Source organism: Triturus cristatus, chromosome 4_2 (genome assembly GCF_964204655.1).
Source record: "Triturus cristatus chromosome 4_2, aTriCri1.1, whole genome shotgun sequence".
NCBI lineage: Eukaryota > Metazoa > Chordata > Amphibia > Caudata > Salamandridae > Triturus > Triturus cristatus.
This window is the reverse complement of record NC_140586.1, coordinates 589,058,100-589,074,123: the sequence shown is the minus strand read 5'-3', so window position 1 is coordinate 589,074,123 and position 16,024 is coordinate 589,058,100. Positions and strand designations below refer to the sequence as shown.

At 46.3% G+C, this 16,024-nt stretch overlaps 1 protein-coding gene across 2 annotated transcripts in view; it reads left to right on the top strand.

Annotated features, from left to right (window-relative positions):
- LOC146834723 (pancreatic alpha-amylase-like) overlaps window positions 1-7,014 on the top strand; it is a 92,263-nt gene extending 85,249 nt beyond the window's left edge. Inside the window, exons 8-10 of one of the 2 annotated variants that reach the window (XM_085602250.1) lie at window positions 3,415-3,536; window positions 3,620-3,745; window positions 6,755-7,014. In XM_085602250.1, the coding sequence (XP_085458376.1) occupies window positions 3,415-3,536; window positions 3,620-3,745; window positions 6,755-6,944 (438 nt within the window). In that variant the 3' untranslated portion in view covers window positions 6,945-7,014. The remainder of the gene's footprint in view (window positions 1-3,414; window positions 3,537-3,619; window positions 3,746-6,754) is intronic. The other variant, XM_085602251.1, reaches the window with a different exon arrangement.
- The last annotated feature ends 9,010 nt before the right edge of the window (window positions 7,015-16,024 follow it).

Sequence of the window (16,024 nt, the reverse complement as noted above, 5' to 3'; positions counted from 1 at the left end):
TTGCGGGTCGTTCCCGTGCTGCCCGGCTCATCAGGCGGGGCAGGTGAAGTAGATGGCCGCCTGCCCTTGGATCGCCCGTAAGATAACCCACCTATTACATATCCTGGAATTATGTACTAAAACCTGCAGCATTTGTTACCCACTTACAACTGTTTCTTGTGTCTTCTTTGGGTAACCTAATTTGGGGGAGGGGGGAAAGCGGGGTGCCCCTGGGGGTACTATGCCGCTGACCGCGGCCCCCGCAGGGGGCCACTCGGCGGTCGGCGCCTTAGTGGCCCCGGGGCCCCGGTCACCCCTCCCCACTCCCTCCTTCGGGGGGGCGGGGGCAGGGATCCTGACTGTGGCCCCCCTCCGTGTCAGGGGCCGGAAGTGACGCGCAATGCGCGTCACTTCCGGGCCCGGGTGTGAGGGGGAGGCTATTTAGCCTTCCCCCACCCTCACTGGCGACCTCTTTGTCGCCCACCTCGCCTTTTTACCCCCCCTACCGCTTACCCGGCGTAGGTGTGGTGGGGTGGGGTTTTTTGCTGAACGTTTTAATGTTTTCCTTTTCGTTGCAGGCGGAGTTACAGGGCGATCTGGAAGCAGGCCGGTACAAAGGGTACCTCTGCGCGGCACCACGTGGTGCCTGAGCCAAAACGAGGAGCCTCCAGAGAGGTCCCGGAAGCCGGTCGGCGCCCCGCTAGGCCTGCGGGCGGTTGTGGGCCTGAACAACCGGGGGCTTGCTATGCGACACTCCGCCCCGAGAGGGGGGGTGTGAGTAGAATCTCAACGGCACGTGATCGAAAAAAGAATCACTTGGGGGGCAGCACTTGCGGGTCGTTCCCGTGCTGCCCGGCTCATCAGGCGGGGCAGGTGAAGTAGATGGCCGCCTGCCCTTGGATCGCCCGTAAGATAACCCACCTATTACATATCCTGGAATTATGTAATAAAACCTGCAGCATTTGTTACCCACTTACAACTGTTTCTTGTGTCTTCTTTGGGTAACCTAATTTGGGGGAGGGGGGAAAGCGGGGTGCCCCTGGGGGTACTATAGAACCGAGCTGATCAGTCGGCCTGCAGCAATTAATAATGCATGGAGCTGCTTGGCGCTCTAAGACCCGAGAATGCACGTGGCTCGTCTACAACGCCTTACCCATCTTCGATTACAGAAGCCAATGATCAATGGTTCGACGTAGGAGCACCAGTGTCCTTAGAATGCCCCCATCCCTCAGGAATGGGTGGTTCCCCATGGTGCATACACATGTGTGCTGACTGAACCGAGCAATGTAAGGCCAGCAGACTATGTTGGGCCGTCTACAGTACTTATCCATACTTCGCTGACACCAGGGATTTAAGTGAACCGGGTCCTGCCGGTGCTCAGCACTGGCAGTTCTAAAAAGCAGGTGCTGAGAAGGGTCCCTATCGGGCTCTCCAGTTTTGCCCTCTCCATCAGGGTGAAAAAAGAATCGTAGCTCTGCAGCAGTGCCAACTTTCACAGCCTTTGATGCAACTTCAAAGAGACCAGTTATGGTTCTTGCAGTCTCATCATTTCAGAACTGAAGCATTTTCCAAATGCTATGCCACTAAGCCATGGTTGTTGCTTAATTATCTTATACAACCAACAACCACTGAGAAAGCCAATAGTACTGGCTTGTTGTAGGTGTAATGTTACCTGTTGCATTATATATCTGGAAGCAGTGACAGAAACAACAAAATACCATTCAGACGGCACACTATCCTAAGCACAGATTTTTAGCTTATGTGTTTGTAAGCCACGCCCTTAATAATGTTGACCACGCCCCTTCGAGGAACCCCCCCCCCCCCTCCCGTTTTTTACATACCTCTTTAAACTCCTGACGGACAGTATATGTTAATTGATCTAAGGGAGTTCTCCTCCGGTGCTGTTTCCTTTCCAGCTATATGTTGTTTTATCTTCCCCATTAATAGGTGCGTTATATATTTTCAAGGGAGCTTTCACACAACTTTAAAATCTATTTACTTGAATTGAAAGTGATCTTAACATTGCACAGTATCGTCTGACTTTCGGAAAACTCATAATTTAGACTACAATTTTTTTCTTAATCGTTGAACCATTTCAACTTAATTGTATTTGGTTCTCCTTATAGATAATAAAAGAGTTTCAAAACAAAATAATTGAAAAATGGATATGCTTTAAAGAGACAGTCTTCTAGATTGTATGTGAAAAGGAAGTAAAGGAAACCTGCTGGGAAAGTCATTGCATTAAAGATGTACAACAAAATAAAATATTGTGCCACTGAATTCTACTTAAGTACACAAAAAATCTGCTTCATAAGTATGGGTTGTATATGTATTGTATAAATAATATAAGCAATTTTTCATTTTTAAAAATATACTTTTTGAATATGTACTTTTTTAGTACTACTTATTATATATGGAATTTGTAAAGTTATGTTTGTGAAAGTTACGCTTTGCAAAAAAATCTTTTGGACTTGACATTCCAGATTTTTACCCATAAATAATTGATATTGCGTGCGCGTGAAAGAGACGTGTTTAAGATCTAATGTAAAGAGAGCGGAAACGACTCAGACCCGCACTCTGCCCATTACTGACACTCTACATCTGTTAAATGTATGTCAAATTAAACGGAGTTGTTATAAATGGCGATTTCTGGTTGGCTAGGGCTTGCGCCAAAGCCAGGCAGAAACCACCACTCTAGTCAGGGCTGGGAGTTACACGCCAAAGATACCCCCTGCTCACCCCCTTGGTAGCTTGGCACGAGCAGTCAGGCTTATCCCGGAGGCAATGTGTAAAGCGTTTGCGCGCGCACCCAGCAACAACACCCAAGGCCCACCACAAAAGAAACTCCACACAAGGTATTATATAAAAATAGCCTTTTTATTATACCAAAACACATTAGATAAAAACACACACATTTTACAATGTGCCAACAGACACGGGCAGAATTTACAGGGGATATGTACAAGACAGGGCCACCTGGACCACTGTCAGGAATAAGCACTTTTGGAACTAGCACGTTGTAGAAATATCACTTTAGAACATAGCACATATAATCACTGTAGCACCAATTTAGAAAATGTAGCGCACAACCAGTAACCACTGGTAACTGTTAAGTACCACCTACACAACTCTAACCACCTTAGGAAAAAAAATTCTGAGGGGAGTCCCACCCCAAACACCCCCTGAAGCTGCGACCCTGCTAGGGAGAGCATATTTGTGCCTAGCCGTTGGTCAGGCGCTGGGATTAGTAATAATTGACATGCCTGTGCCTTCGTCTGGAGAAGAATACAGAGGCATGCTCACAGACACACATACACACACACTTATACTTATCCAAACAGGTTTATTTCATTGTATCATATCTATCCTATTGGCTTGTTCTTCAATAGTAATGGCAACATGAAAACTATTATAGATTAATATCTTTATGCTTAGGACGTCAATGATTGGATTGGACCTCCACATAACCCTGACGGTTCAACCAAACCTGTTTCCATAAATCCTGATACCACCTGTGCTGGGGACTGGGTCTGTGAACACAGATGGCGCCAAATAAAGTAAGTCAAAACTTCACAGTCTGTACGACGATTCAGCTATCAGATAATCAAATTACAACTTTAAAAAAAACCTTTTTTCTCAGGAACATGGTCATTTTCCGAAATGTGGTTGATGGTCAGCCGTTCTCAAACTGGTGGGATAATGGAAGCAATCAGATTGCATTTGGTCGTGGTAACAAGGGCTTTATCGTCTTCAATAATGATGACTGGTGAGTACTGCTCAGCTTTGAACGCGTTTCTTTGGATATACTATTAATTGGTAGGGGGCCCGAGGCCCATGCCCAGCACCAAGAACACTTTGCCCTTAGTTCTAGCCGCCAGTGTGGTAATGTCCTCCGTCATCTGTTTGGGAATGTTAGCAGCAGTGTGCCCGCAGATAGTGGTAACATGTTTATGTTGGAATAGGAGGCTCTACATTCTCAATGGTGCCTGGGTCATGATCTGATTAGGGTTTTGCACTAGAAGCCAGTGAAGAGCTGAGATATTCTGTTGTTTCTCGTTATGTGGTTCCAGGCATGCAAGTACATTTAGAAAGAACTGTAAAAGTGATCTGGCGTGCTGGTAGCCCCAAATGTAAACGGCTTCCTTGTAGTAGAACCAACTAAGAAGCAAAAGAGCAGGCTTGAAGGTTATTTGCTGAAAGGAGGTAAAAGAAAGAAAAAAAACGTTTTGAGACATATTTCAGTAAAAGAATTGGTAATCGGATGCACTCAACAACTTAGCATCAGTGTGTTATCAATACATACCGGTGTTTTCAACCACCTGTGTGAATCTAAACCTGGGGTCCTAGACTGATCGTTCTCCCCAGGAGTAATTACAGTTTGAAAGTGTTTAATGTGATGCATTTATGTCGCATTCAGTCCCTGACTGCTGCAAGGCATGCCTACAATTTCAGAAACTCCGAAATGCAACAAATAACACCCAACAACTCAATGGTCAGTCATTTTTTTCACTGAAAAGGAAAATAACTTTATACATCTAAAACTGAATAGTACGCACAATATTACAAATATACACACAATGGCATGTTGGAAAACGAATGGGAACACACTCAAATTGGCCTCATAAGTCACATAAAGTGCGTTCTATAAAGAAGACATGGAAATCAGCTAACCCCTACATGCAGACAGGTCTTCATAAGCATGAGGCACCTTGAGCCATGTGTTGACCTGCAGATCCGAGCCCCTGAAGCCTTAATAGCCCTATATGTGGAATGCAATTATATAAAGCCAAGCGTCCTGGCTTTGTCAGCGATGAAATAGAAGCCTTTCACTAATCTATCCAGTAGTTACCCCAATCTTGGAATTATTTTACCTTTCCCTGTTAAAAAGCTGTGGCTGTAGTATTTTTTTTTGCATTCTTTCTGGAGCATACAAGACAAAGGAGTAAGCATTCAATGAATATCATGCTTCCTCAATTGACGCAGGCTGCTTGGCTATCCTCGAGGGTCCAGAAATGGAATGGGACACCACACTGAAGGGACACACCAAAATATAAGCCGTGTTGACGCTCAAAAGCTGCCTGGACCTTTCCGTGGGTCACCAATTCAATACCCCTGGAGACGAAGCATGTCAGAATTTCCAAAAACAAGCGGCTACTCCTCTAGCAGGAGCATAACGCAGGCCCTGCAGCCCCTGCGGTGCAAGGGGCCCCCAGCCCTTCAGCGGGCCGCAAACCTTTAGCGGTAGCCAATTCAGGCCAAGGCAAATGATTTGTAAGATAAGGAAGTCATAGGAGACCGTATCACATTATGCAAGGGGCCACCATCTTTTTTGTGTAAATCACTGCCCTTTGAGGGGTCCTCCGCTCCTCCTGTCAGCCCCCTGTGCACAAGGAGGTGTCCCTGCCCCTCCTGATGCACCACAAGGGAAAATGTGCAACTTGCGAGGACTTCCCAAGGCCTTATGGTGCGCACCTTCATCCTGGGCTATTCATTTAGTCGGGCTCCCATAGACTGGTACGTTTTTACATTTCTCTTTTGCCAATGTTGATGTGCCTGCTAGCATGCCTACTCGTGTCTTTAAGACACCTGCACGCTCAACCTGTTGGCACAGGGTTTTGTTTGGAGGCCATGTGGCAGGCTCCTTAAAGCGAGCACCTGCTGGCCTCACCACCTTCAAGCATTCTTTTAGGTAGTCGAAGAGGGTAAAGTCTTTTTTTCCTTCTGACTCTTCGAATCTTAGGGGATCATTACGATGGCGGTCAGATTTTTTCTGGCTGCCACCGTAGTGGAGATTGGGTCCGACCACCATGCATGCGGCAGTCCCTTCCATTCAATTATGATGGGCCCACCCCCACTGTTCGCATTGCGCCGAAGGGTGCTGACAGCAGCTCTGCCGCGATGCGATAAAGAGCATGTTGTGCATTTCACTGCACTACGTGACAGGCACTACACTGTGCCTGCCACTTGGTGCAGTGAACCCCCCCCAGTGCACCCACACCTCCCCCAACACAACGGGGGCCCGCAACGGGCCCAGGAAGACATTCTCCTCATGCCTCTCAACGTCGGTTTAACCACAGCGGAAAGGCTGTCTTCCGCCGGCATCCTTATATGGTGGACGGTGCCTGCTAGGCACCGCCAGCATTTTAGTGGTCCTGCCCCGCCTGGCAGGCAATCGTAACGATTGCTACCGGCGGAAAAGCAGCGGACAGACTTTTCCTCTGCCGCGGTACCCACCGGCATCATAATGTGGCAGGGGGTTTTTCACGTTACGATGGCGGAGCGGTCGCCACCGCCGGGCCGGCGGATGCGATCGTTCTGCCATTGTAATGAGCCCCTTAGGGTACTGGGGAGACAGGAAGGAGGACTGCTGCGCTGGAGCAGACAAATGCGCAAATGGCGTCCTGGTTCTCCGGGACCGCCCTTCTTCTGGAAGCCAAACCAAACATGACTAGGATCAATCCACCTCTAATTTATTGGGGTAGATTTGATTAGCGAGTGAGATGCCGCTCCCAGCTATTTCTCAACAGGAGGCAAAAAACAGCTTCCATATAATAACCATTTGTAAGGCCCATGTGCGCATCGCTGAATTAAGTTGTATTGCACCGTTGTTTTTAAGGGCACACTTATCTTACCTTCATACTATTAGCTTTTAAGGAAATAATACCTTTTCATTTATGGGCTTTATTCAAATGTTTGCTGCATTGGTTTTCCTTTTGAAAGTATTTTTGTGGTATCAAATATCATACTGAAATATTTGCTCTCCGCTTTGTTGTAGGCATATGGATGTAACTTTGAAAACTGGCCTCCCTGCTGGCACGTACTGTGACGTCATCTCTGGGCAAAAGGAGAATGGGCGCTGCACTGGCATTCAAATCAGCGTTGGCAGTGACAGTTCTGCCAGATTTCAGATCAGCAACACGGCACAGGATCCATTTGTTGCCATTCATGTTAATGCCAAACTATGAGTGACCACACAGTTCAATCGATGCCATGGATGCTAGCATGAAATAAATTTAATTTCAAAAGACAAACAAATACTATGTTTTTTGTAGTTAACTGTACCACACACCCAACCCAACACGGCGTCAAATCAATATAAAAATGTTAGTAACAATAAAATAGAATTGTAACATATGTGTAGAAAAGCAGTGGAAAGTAGTTTACCGGCATTATCGTCTACTATAAACTACACCAAAACACATCCACATACAGTTTATACATGCATAGAGAGTGGTGAGTGGTCCTAAAGGAATGCAGGATGGAATAGACATCTTCAGTACACCAATAGAGAGACAGAGCAGTCAACCCAGCCTAACCTCTATTGTACTTTATATACACACCACCGCGAATGCTAGGGAGATGGAAAAGGTCAATTATTCTTAGGCCCCTTCCCTCGGTTTACATGTATCCAAAGATAATTGGATATGTCACCTCACCCAGTTGTGTTGTGGCATGCTTCATCGTAGGTGACCTACCATACTGTTGTTGGAGTAGTACCACCACTGTGGACTCAACCGGGTTCCTGGAGTTCTTTTATAAATAGTACTGGATAGAGACAAGGATCCATATCTAAAGATACATTAGGGCATCCCTTTGAAATATTCCTTTATTAGTTGGGTGACCTGGGTATGAATAAAAGCAAGAGGTGTGGAAAGTAATCGATATGAAATGTATTGTCTATCCACTCATTTTAGATATTTAGATTGCATTTATCTAGCCAACATGTTTTGGGGCCTAATTATTGCACCTAAGGGTCATGCAGCCTTCGTCGTGAATTTCCCTGTCTACCACACTCAGACCATGCTACTAATTGAGGCCATGGCTCTCCTACCTAAGTCCCTTAACTTGGTTCATCACCCCTAATATGGGTTAGGTGGTGTCATAGCCATATTGAGGGGGCCCTCCCTGTAGTCACACACTTGTCAAGCAAAGGAAAGGTGTCGGCCCATTAACCTAAAGGCCCCCAGCTAGCTTCCACCCAGCTTAAGTATTTCCATGTAAGGCAAATATCTTAATGAGTGGGTAGACTATACATTTTATATCAATTACTATCCACTTGTCCTGAGGTATTTTTAGATCTGGATTCATGTCACTATGAAGTACCATATACATTTAAGCCAATCCCAGAAGCGCAGAGAAAAGTATGGGAGGAATATATGGTGAAGAGATGAATGAGAGATATCAATGTTGTCACACTGTGCTATTGTTAAATGTTACTACTTTTTTTGGTTCTGCTTCTAAAAAGTATTGCTCTCCAGTAATCATGATCGCTTTCCAACGGACCCCGCATGCAGATAGTTGCCTTCTGATAGAGGTCTTCATTTTGTTGAATTTGAAGCATAGGTCCAATGCCAGTCCATTAAATGGGTGATTCTTCAAGGCTTTGTGCTTGCTTCAAGAAGCACTCTATCTAGCAAGACCTTCCTTCTTAGCATCAAGATTGTCCACCTGCAAAGCTGCCTAAATATATTAGTGCCTTTAGTCCATGCTTTTGTCACCTTCTGCTTTTAAAAATGTTTGACTTAGGGGGACATCTTTCTCTCTCTGAACTGCTTTTTTTTAATCACTCTTGCTTTTAGAACAACTTTGTAAAAAAACACTTTTTCGACAATGTGATATGTCCTAAAGCCTTTCCCGATCTATATTGGCTGCAGCTTCCACATATATATGCTGGTGGTGCGCAGAAGCCTTTCTGCGTATTTTGAAATAAAAAGGAGATTGGTATGTAGTGCACCTTTGTGGTATTACAATGAGATGCAAGCATTTTCGTATTTTGAGAAGTGGATATCATCCCTTGATATACCAGTGAACATTCAGCTGTGGACCACATAGGTATGGAAGCATATCTTAGTAGTTACGAAGGCGTTGGCTACGTCAAGTAGACACTGAACATGATTGAAAAATATGCAAGTCCATGCAGTATCTCACATGTAGCGGTGGTGTTTAGGAAATCAAGATTTCTTTCAACACTGGAGATTTTTAAATGGAGGGCAGGATTAAAACGCTGTTGACATCCGTAGTCTACGAGTGCCAGGATAAACACAAATGGTGGCTATGTCATCGTTCATACCCAGGACAGTGGTTTCAGTTTCTGGTCCATTACCGAATAGCCAGCATCAGAACACAAAAAAGATTATAATTTGCAGATGTGTGTGTAAAAAAATGGGTTGTTGGTTGACTGGGGTGTAAGCTCTGGTCAAGCAGCAGCTACGATCCTTGTCAGGGTAAGGCACATGCAAACCCTATATTAACCTGTACTCCCCTCCTTGGTAGCTTGGCAGAGAGCTATGTGTAAAATATTTGTGAAAAACTTAAAACAGTAAAACAGCGAAAAAACAACACAGAAGGAGGCCACAACAGATTTAAAAAATAGTAATTAAAAAAAATAAAACAAGACCAAAATGACGAAAATCTCATTATTAGAAGTTGAGATATTGAATTTTAAAGTTTGTAGTGAAACTAGTGCCAAAATGTGCAAAGTGTCAATTGGGGATAGTTTATCATGCTGAATGGGGACAAAGCCACAAGTTCAGGCTGACTGCGATGGAGCGCGGGCAAGCTACAGGGACCTAGTTAGACACGCTGACAAGAGTACCTTAAATCATGGTCGCGGAGCATTTTGTGGATCCATGTCGAAGATGCACCGTGCAGCTGTAGTGGTGCATGGGGTCAGAGATATGGCGAGGTCGCTGTGCGAAGTCCTGTTGCGTCATTGTCAAGAATCCCGCTGACAGGACTTGTGATGCAACGTCTGGCATCGGGGATACAGCGCACAGTCTGCGATGCGTCGGTACTGAGGAGCTGTGAGGCTCCAATACAGAGTCCGTCATCGTCAAAGCTACTGTCGATGAGACATACAAGGACCTTCTATGTGGATGCGCCACGCAGCTGAGCGATGCATTGGTTTTGAGGACTGTGGTGAGAGATGTGGGTCTTTGCGATTGGTCCAATCCAATCCGAGCAGCACTGGTGATGTGATGGTTCTGCTCGGGAATGGGTCACCCAGCCGAGGCAATGCATTGGTTCTTCTCGGGGATGTGCCACCCAGCAGAGAAGATGAGTCTGTTTCACTGGCAAGCACTTTAGGCCCACTACCAAGGGTCCCAGACAGGGGTGGCACCACTTGGCAGGGTAGCCTGACTAATGTCCCGGTGCAGGAAGCCTGTTATGTCAATGAGGCTTAAGATCAGGCGGCCAGCCAACTAGCCCTTGGAGTCACTCTGAGTTCTGAGTTCAAGAGATGCAGGCCCAGTTCTTGTCACCCAGGCAAGAGGGCATCATGCAGCAGGTCAGCACAGAAAAGCAGGAGTCCAGCAGAGTGCAGTCCAGCAGAGTGACTGTCCTTCAGCAGCACAGCAGCCCCCCTTCCTGGCTGAGCATCCACAGGCCCAGAAGTCCACTGAAGTAGTTGTGTCTGAGGTCCTTTTTTAGGTCGAACCTTAACAGTGCTTGCGCTGTAGGCGATCTGTTATTATCTACTTTGTGGGGTCTGACTCCTCCTTTGCTTATGATTGGCTTTGATTGGCTCTTATGTGTGTCATTTAAAATTAAAGTGTGCTAATTGGCTGAGGCTTGGAGAATGTCTCACCTTTTTTAGGTCTCTCCTGACCCAGCGCATGTGCTGGTCTGGCGAGACTTTTTGAGAGGGCTCCAAAAAGTGCTACCAGGCCAGCCTAGGGCTACAGTGCATGTGCGCGGGCGCGTGCGCCGCGCTTGACCGCAATTACTTTCACTTTCGCGGCCGCTTTGATGTTTGATCGCGATCGCGATCACTTTCGCGGCCGCTTTACATAGCCAATAGGTCTCGCTTTTGGGACCTTATAAGTATTTAGTTATGCAACTGTTGCATAGCTAAACACTTATAAGGTCCCAAAGGCGAGAACTATTGGCTATGCCAATGCTTGTTTTTAAAGTTTCCTCCCCTGGAGTATTGCCGTGAGAACAAACAGGGATGCGCGTGCAGTCCCTGCCTTTCCATTTGCAGCGCCATGCTCTCTTCGGCATTGCGCGCACTTTACAGTCCCCCTGGAGCACATGCAGGGACCTACTAGAGTGCTTCTCTATCAGAACGCACTCTGCGGTCCCCCCAGAGCACAAACAGGCATCCACTTCAGCGTGCCTTTCTTGCTGGGCAACCCGGACCAGTCTTGCGACAATAACAAGCATTAAAAATGCAATCGGTCTCGCAATTGTTTAAGTTAGAGCTATTGGCATTGTAAATGACAATGTCATTTGTCAACCTCTCCTATACAGATTCATGTCTGGGCTTCGAGCTGTATGCAGGATAGATAGACTTGCATCGCCAAATTACTAATTTATGACGTTGCGGTGGGCGTCTCGTGCACGTCACCTCACGCAGGGTTGACATATTGTGATGCCCGTGTACCCTTCATGGATGCCTCCGATCAAACAGTGAATACATTGCATTTGTACTTCGAGAGGATTGTGGTCCTAAAACACACACATGTGGTGCCAAAGTTACTTAACCGCATAATCTTACACCAGTGGGCCTGCCACATACCCCGGTACATCCATTGTGTTTGTGCAATTATGTTTTCCGTGGTCTCTTACAAGCACATGCCCGCCCCATCCCCCTTACACTGTGGTGACCTGCCACTGACTTCTATTAAGGGTTAATTTACTGTTCGATCTCCAAGTTTGCTTGGATCAGCACAAACGTTATAAAATTTTAGCAAAATAAATGTTCATTCCTGCCTTAAAGGTTTGAAAAAAAACGCGGCCAAGACGGACCATGCAGAAAATAAAAACACACTGCTTTAGTGAGGAGAAACGCTCCCTTTTGCCCCGCGTGGTAAAATAAATAAACAAGCGCGGCCGAGGCTGACTGCGCTGAAAATAAAAATAAAAGAGTGCTTGCGCACTTATGAAGGAGACCGTTTCAGGCCACAAGTAAAAGATCCAGTCCGGATGGGCCGTCCCAAAAGGAGACAGGGTGGTAACAAGGAGAGACTAAGAAGCCTCCTTTTCAATCGGAAGCCAGCAATTAGCTTGGAGGAATATGCCAGCGAATAAAAAAGATGGGCGGGGCTTCAATTCCCCTTCTGAAAGTGTATCAATGACAATAATTCTTGCAGAGCGAGCAACGCATGCACACTGCAACAAAAGGTGAGACCTAAAAAAAGTAATACATCTGAGTGGAAGCCATCCTTTTCTCCTTTGATGCTGAAAAACTTTTGATGGGCTTGAGTATGTATTCTGAGAGAGACAAGGAAGGCCTGTGGATTAAGGGCAGCCTTTTGAAACAGTAACGGACCAGTATTAAAAATCAGACAATACCCGTGACTACATAAAAATGGTAACAGGGCGGGGAACAAGGAAAGACTGCCCAGGCGCGCACCACCAATTGGGCTCAAAGGGCTTCAGGAGTCCCCCCCCTCCCCGTCGTGTGTGGTAGCTCTGGCTGAGACAGCTTTCCGGGCATATACACAGCCACACCAGAGTACTTCACAGGTCTTTAGAAGACCGTTTGCTTGTTAATTCGTTTCGTTTCAGAAATCTTTATTTCGATCACAGATCATAAAAGATACATAGCAAAATATGGACAATTAAAAAAAGTATTAAACATGATGTGATCCAATGAATTAAGACATTAAAATGCATTAAGAGAAAAAAGAAAATATGATGTAGTGTACTAAAATCTGACAATAAGTCAATTTATGCAAGTCTTTTCAGGGCGCTGCTACGAGTAAACCACATGGAAGTTAAGAATTTCGCAACTGCAAAAACGACAATGGGAGAAAGGTCTGACTTTAAGACCCTATAGGCTGGCTGGAAGGATCTGAAGCCCAAGTTCCTAAGTAACGGGACTAACCAGCGTTTCCTGCTCCTCTTGTAGCCCTTGCAGAAAAAAGCGGCGTGAACTTCGTCTTCTTTCGGATGAGCACAGACAGGGCAGGTTGCTGTGGTGGAGCATGGAGACCAAGACGCTGTGAAAAAAGCTAAAGGAAGGCATCCATATCTCCATTGAAAGAACAATTTCCTCGTTAGCAGGGGGGAGATCGCATCCAGAGTACTTTCAAGGCAGTAGGCGTCTTTTGCTTTCAGGAATAAGTGGGCCAAGGATCCTTCACGGCTCTCGTTGATGGCTCTTGTGAGCATCAAATTATAGTATGCTCTTGCGAGTGCCTTCTTTGAAATCTTTACACAGGTTTTGGAAGGATCGGTCCATAGTTCCGAATAGCCCAGATCCTCTAACCTGCCCTTGACATAGGTCAGCCACGGAATCCTCGAGGCGTTCCGCAGCTGTAAGAATTCCTGAAGTTCCTCTCTATAAATTGAGAGATCGGAGCTACACCACAAACGCCTCCAAAAGGTTAGGGGTTTAAGACCTAGCTCCTCTGATATTGGTCTTACTCCCAGGTCTAATCTAAGGGGGAGTAATGGAGGGCTTTGAGGGAGGGCAGTTACCTGTCTCAGGAATTTGTTTTCGGTGGACTGTAACTTTGGGACATGAATATGACCCCAGATTTCACCCCCGTATGTAACACCCGCCCTAGCTTGGGTTTTGTATATATGAATAATTGGGGTCAGTGGACGGTAGAAAGATTTGTTCGCCAAGCGCAAAGTGCCACCCGCCAACTGTGCCAGTTTGATGGTCGCTTTGGCCTGATGAGACGTCCACGATAGATGTTCGTTTAACGTGATCCCCAAATATTCAATATTGTGCACGCGTTCCAATTGTGTTGTGCCGAGCCTGGGTGGGGCACGATTCTGGGGCTTGGGGTTCAGAATCATGAACTTAGTTTTTTGAGGGTTTATTTCCAGTCCCCGGTCGTTACAAAAATCTAGAAAGCCATCCAAGATGCGCTGGATCCCCATAGGGGATTTAGACAGCAGCAGGGTGTCATCTGCAAACATAATTGCAGGCACCCTGCTGCCGGTTAATTTAGGAGCATCCGAGTTGTGAATCCTGTTTAGGTGGGCAACTACCCCATTCACAAAGATGCAGAACAGGGTCGGTGCAAGCACACAACCCTGTCTCACGCCTCTGCGAACGGGGAACCTTTCGGTTAGTTTGCCACCTTTGCCACACCTTACGCGAGCGTAGTTATTGTGGTGCAGTCTCATCAGGATTGTCAGGATATCAGTAGGTACGTCCAAATCTTCCATAACTCTCCATAGCCTCGCTCTGGGCACCAAATCAAAGGCGGCGCGTAAGTCTACAAAGATGGTGTATAGACTGCCGCCCTCGATTATGGCTGTTCTCCAGTAGAGGAGATTTAACCTGAAGATTTGATCTATGGTTGACACGCCCTCCCTGAATCCTGCCTGATAAGGGGACAAGATTTCCATTTCTTCGATCCAGGCCTGCAATCTATTCAAAATCAGTCTACCGAACAATTTTTGGGATATATCGATTAAACTGATAGGACGATAGTTGGAGGGGAGCAAGGGGGATCCCTTTTTGAAGATTGGGACCACCTCTGCTCCCCTCCAAGTATCAGGCACCTCCAGTCCCCCGGCGATAGCATTAAATATTAGTGTAAGATAGGGTGCCCATATTCCAGGTTCCTGCTTAAACAGGTCACCGGGCACCCCATCGAGACCAGGGGCTTTTCCAGCAGCTAACCCTTTAATGGCTTCCCTCACTTCTTTTTCAGTAAAAGCAACCCCAATCGGGCAGAATGAAATTGTGGGACCATCTCTGTTCTGTTCGCCCCCACCCTCTGCGTACAGGGCTTCAAAATGGGACTGCCATACCGTGGGGGCTATATTGGGCTCTATTGCGGAAGATAAATCCTCCGTGCCATTCGCCACTACACGCCAAAATTTACGGGAATCTCTGGTGGTTAATGCATTAGTGAGATTTTCCCAGTAATCATGGTCCCATTCCGCCTTTGCATTCTCCAGGAGGATTTTATAGGATCTTCTCCTGGCGCGAATTTCATCTTTGTTGTGATGTTCCTTTATGGCAAGTAGCAAGTTGGCCTTGGCTTCCCTGCAAACAGCATTGTACCAAGATGTCTTTGGTTTAAGGCCATTCCTTTGCCTTGAAGATGAAAATAAATCCTGCTCTAGGGTAGTGAGGATGCCTGCATGTATTTGTGCAAGCTCTCCTCGCATAACGTCGTCTAAAACCCTAGATCCTAACTGGAAGGCATCCTCCAGTAATGGGATTATCCTTGCATATAGGTGGGATATTCGATCTGGGTTGCTGGCCAATTTCTCCCACTTGACCTTCCTACGATTATTTTCAAGTAGGAGGCCCGTTTTATCTTTAACCGACCCATTGATTCTTGGGTCTCTCCCCGGTAGACAATAGGTCAATTCCAGGGAGTTGTGGTCACTGTCTAGTCTTGGGGTAACTTTAAAGTCCACTATTGCTGACCACATGGACAGTTTAACCATTATGTAATCCAATCTGGATTCGCTGCCGGGTTTATTAAAAGTATGAATACTTGGCGTGTCTGATTTAGTGCGACCATTGCATGCCCTTAGACCAAGATTGAGGGTGAGGGCGGTTATCTGTAGGGCTAGTGGAGTCCAAGCCCGTGGGGAAGGTGCCACCGTCTCAGGTATGAGCCAATATGAGTCTTCTTCCAGAGAAGGACCATCACATAGCCCCGGCAGTGGTTCATATTGAGCATTAAAATCGCCTCCTACCAGGCAAGCCAGTTCGCTTGGGATACCTTCTAGGAGCTTGGCTAGCTCATCCACTGTGCCAGATTCTTTATGCATTGGAACCGGCCTTGAATAGATATTAATTACTGTCAACTTCGATGAGTCTGGCCACTCGAGTGAGACAGCCAGTAAATCATCAGAAGCAGTCTCTAGATAAGTAGCTTGGCATCCCAAATCCGTGGCTACCCATGTAGTTAGTCCCCTAGATGGCCTGCCCCTACCCCCCCATTTAGCTGCTTTGAAGAAGGAGGCAAAACCCGGAAATACTATTTCATCACGCGCCCAAGTTTCTTGTAATAGAATTATGTCCTTCGAACTGATATATGTACCCCATTCTGTGCAATCTATCTTGCTAGCAAGGCCAGCCACATTCCATGAAATCACTATTATTTCTAGTGGTTGG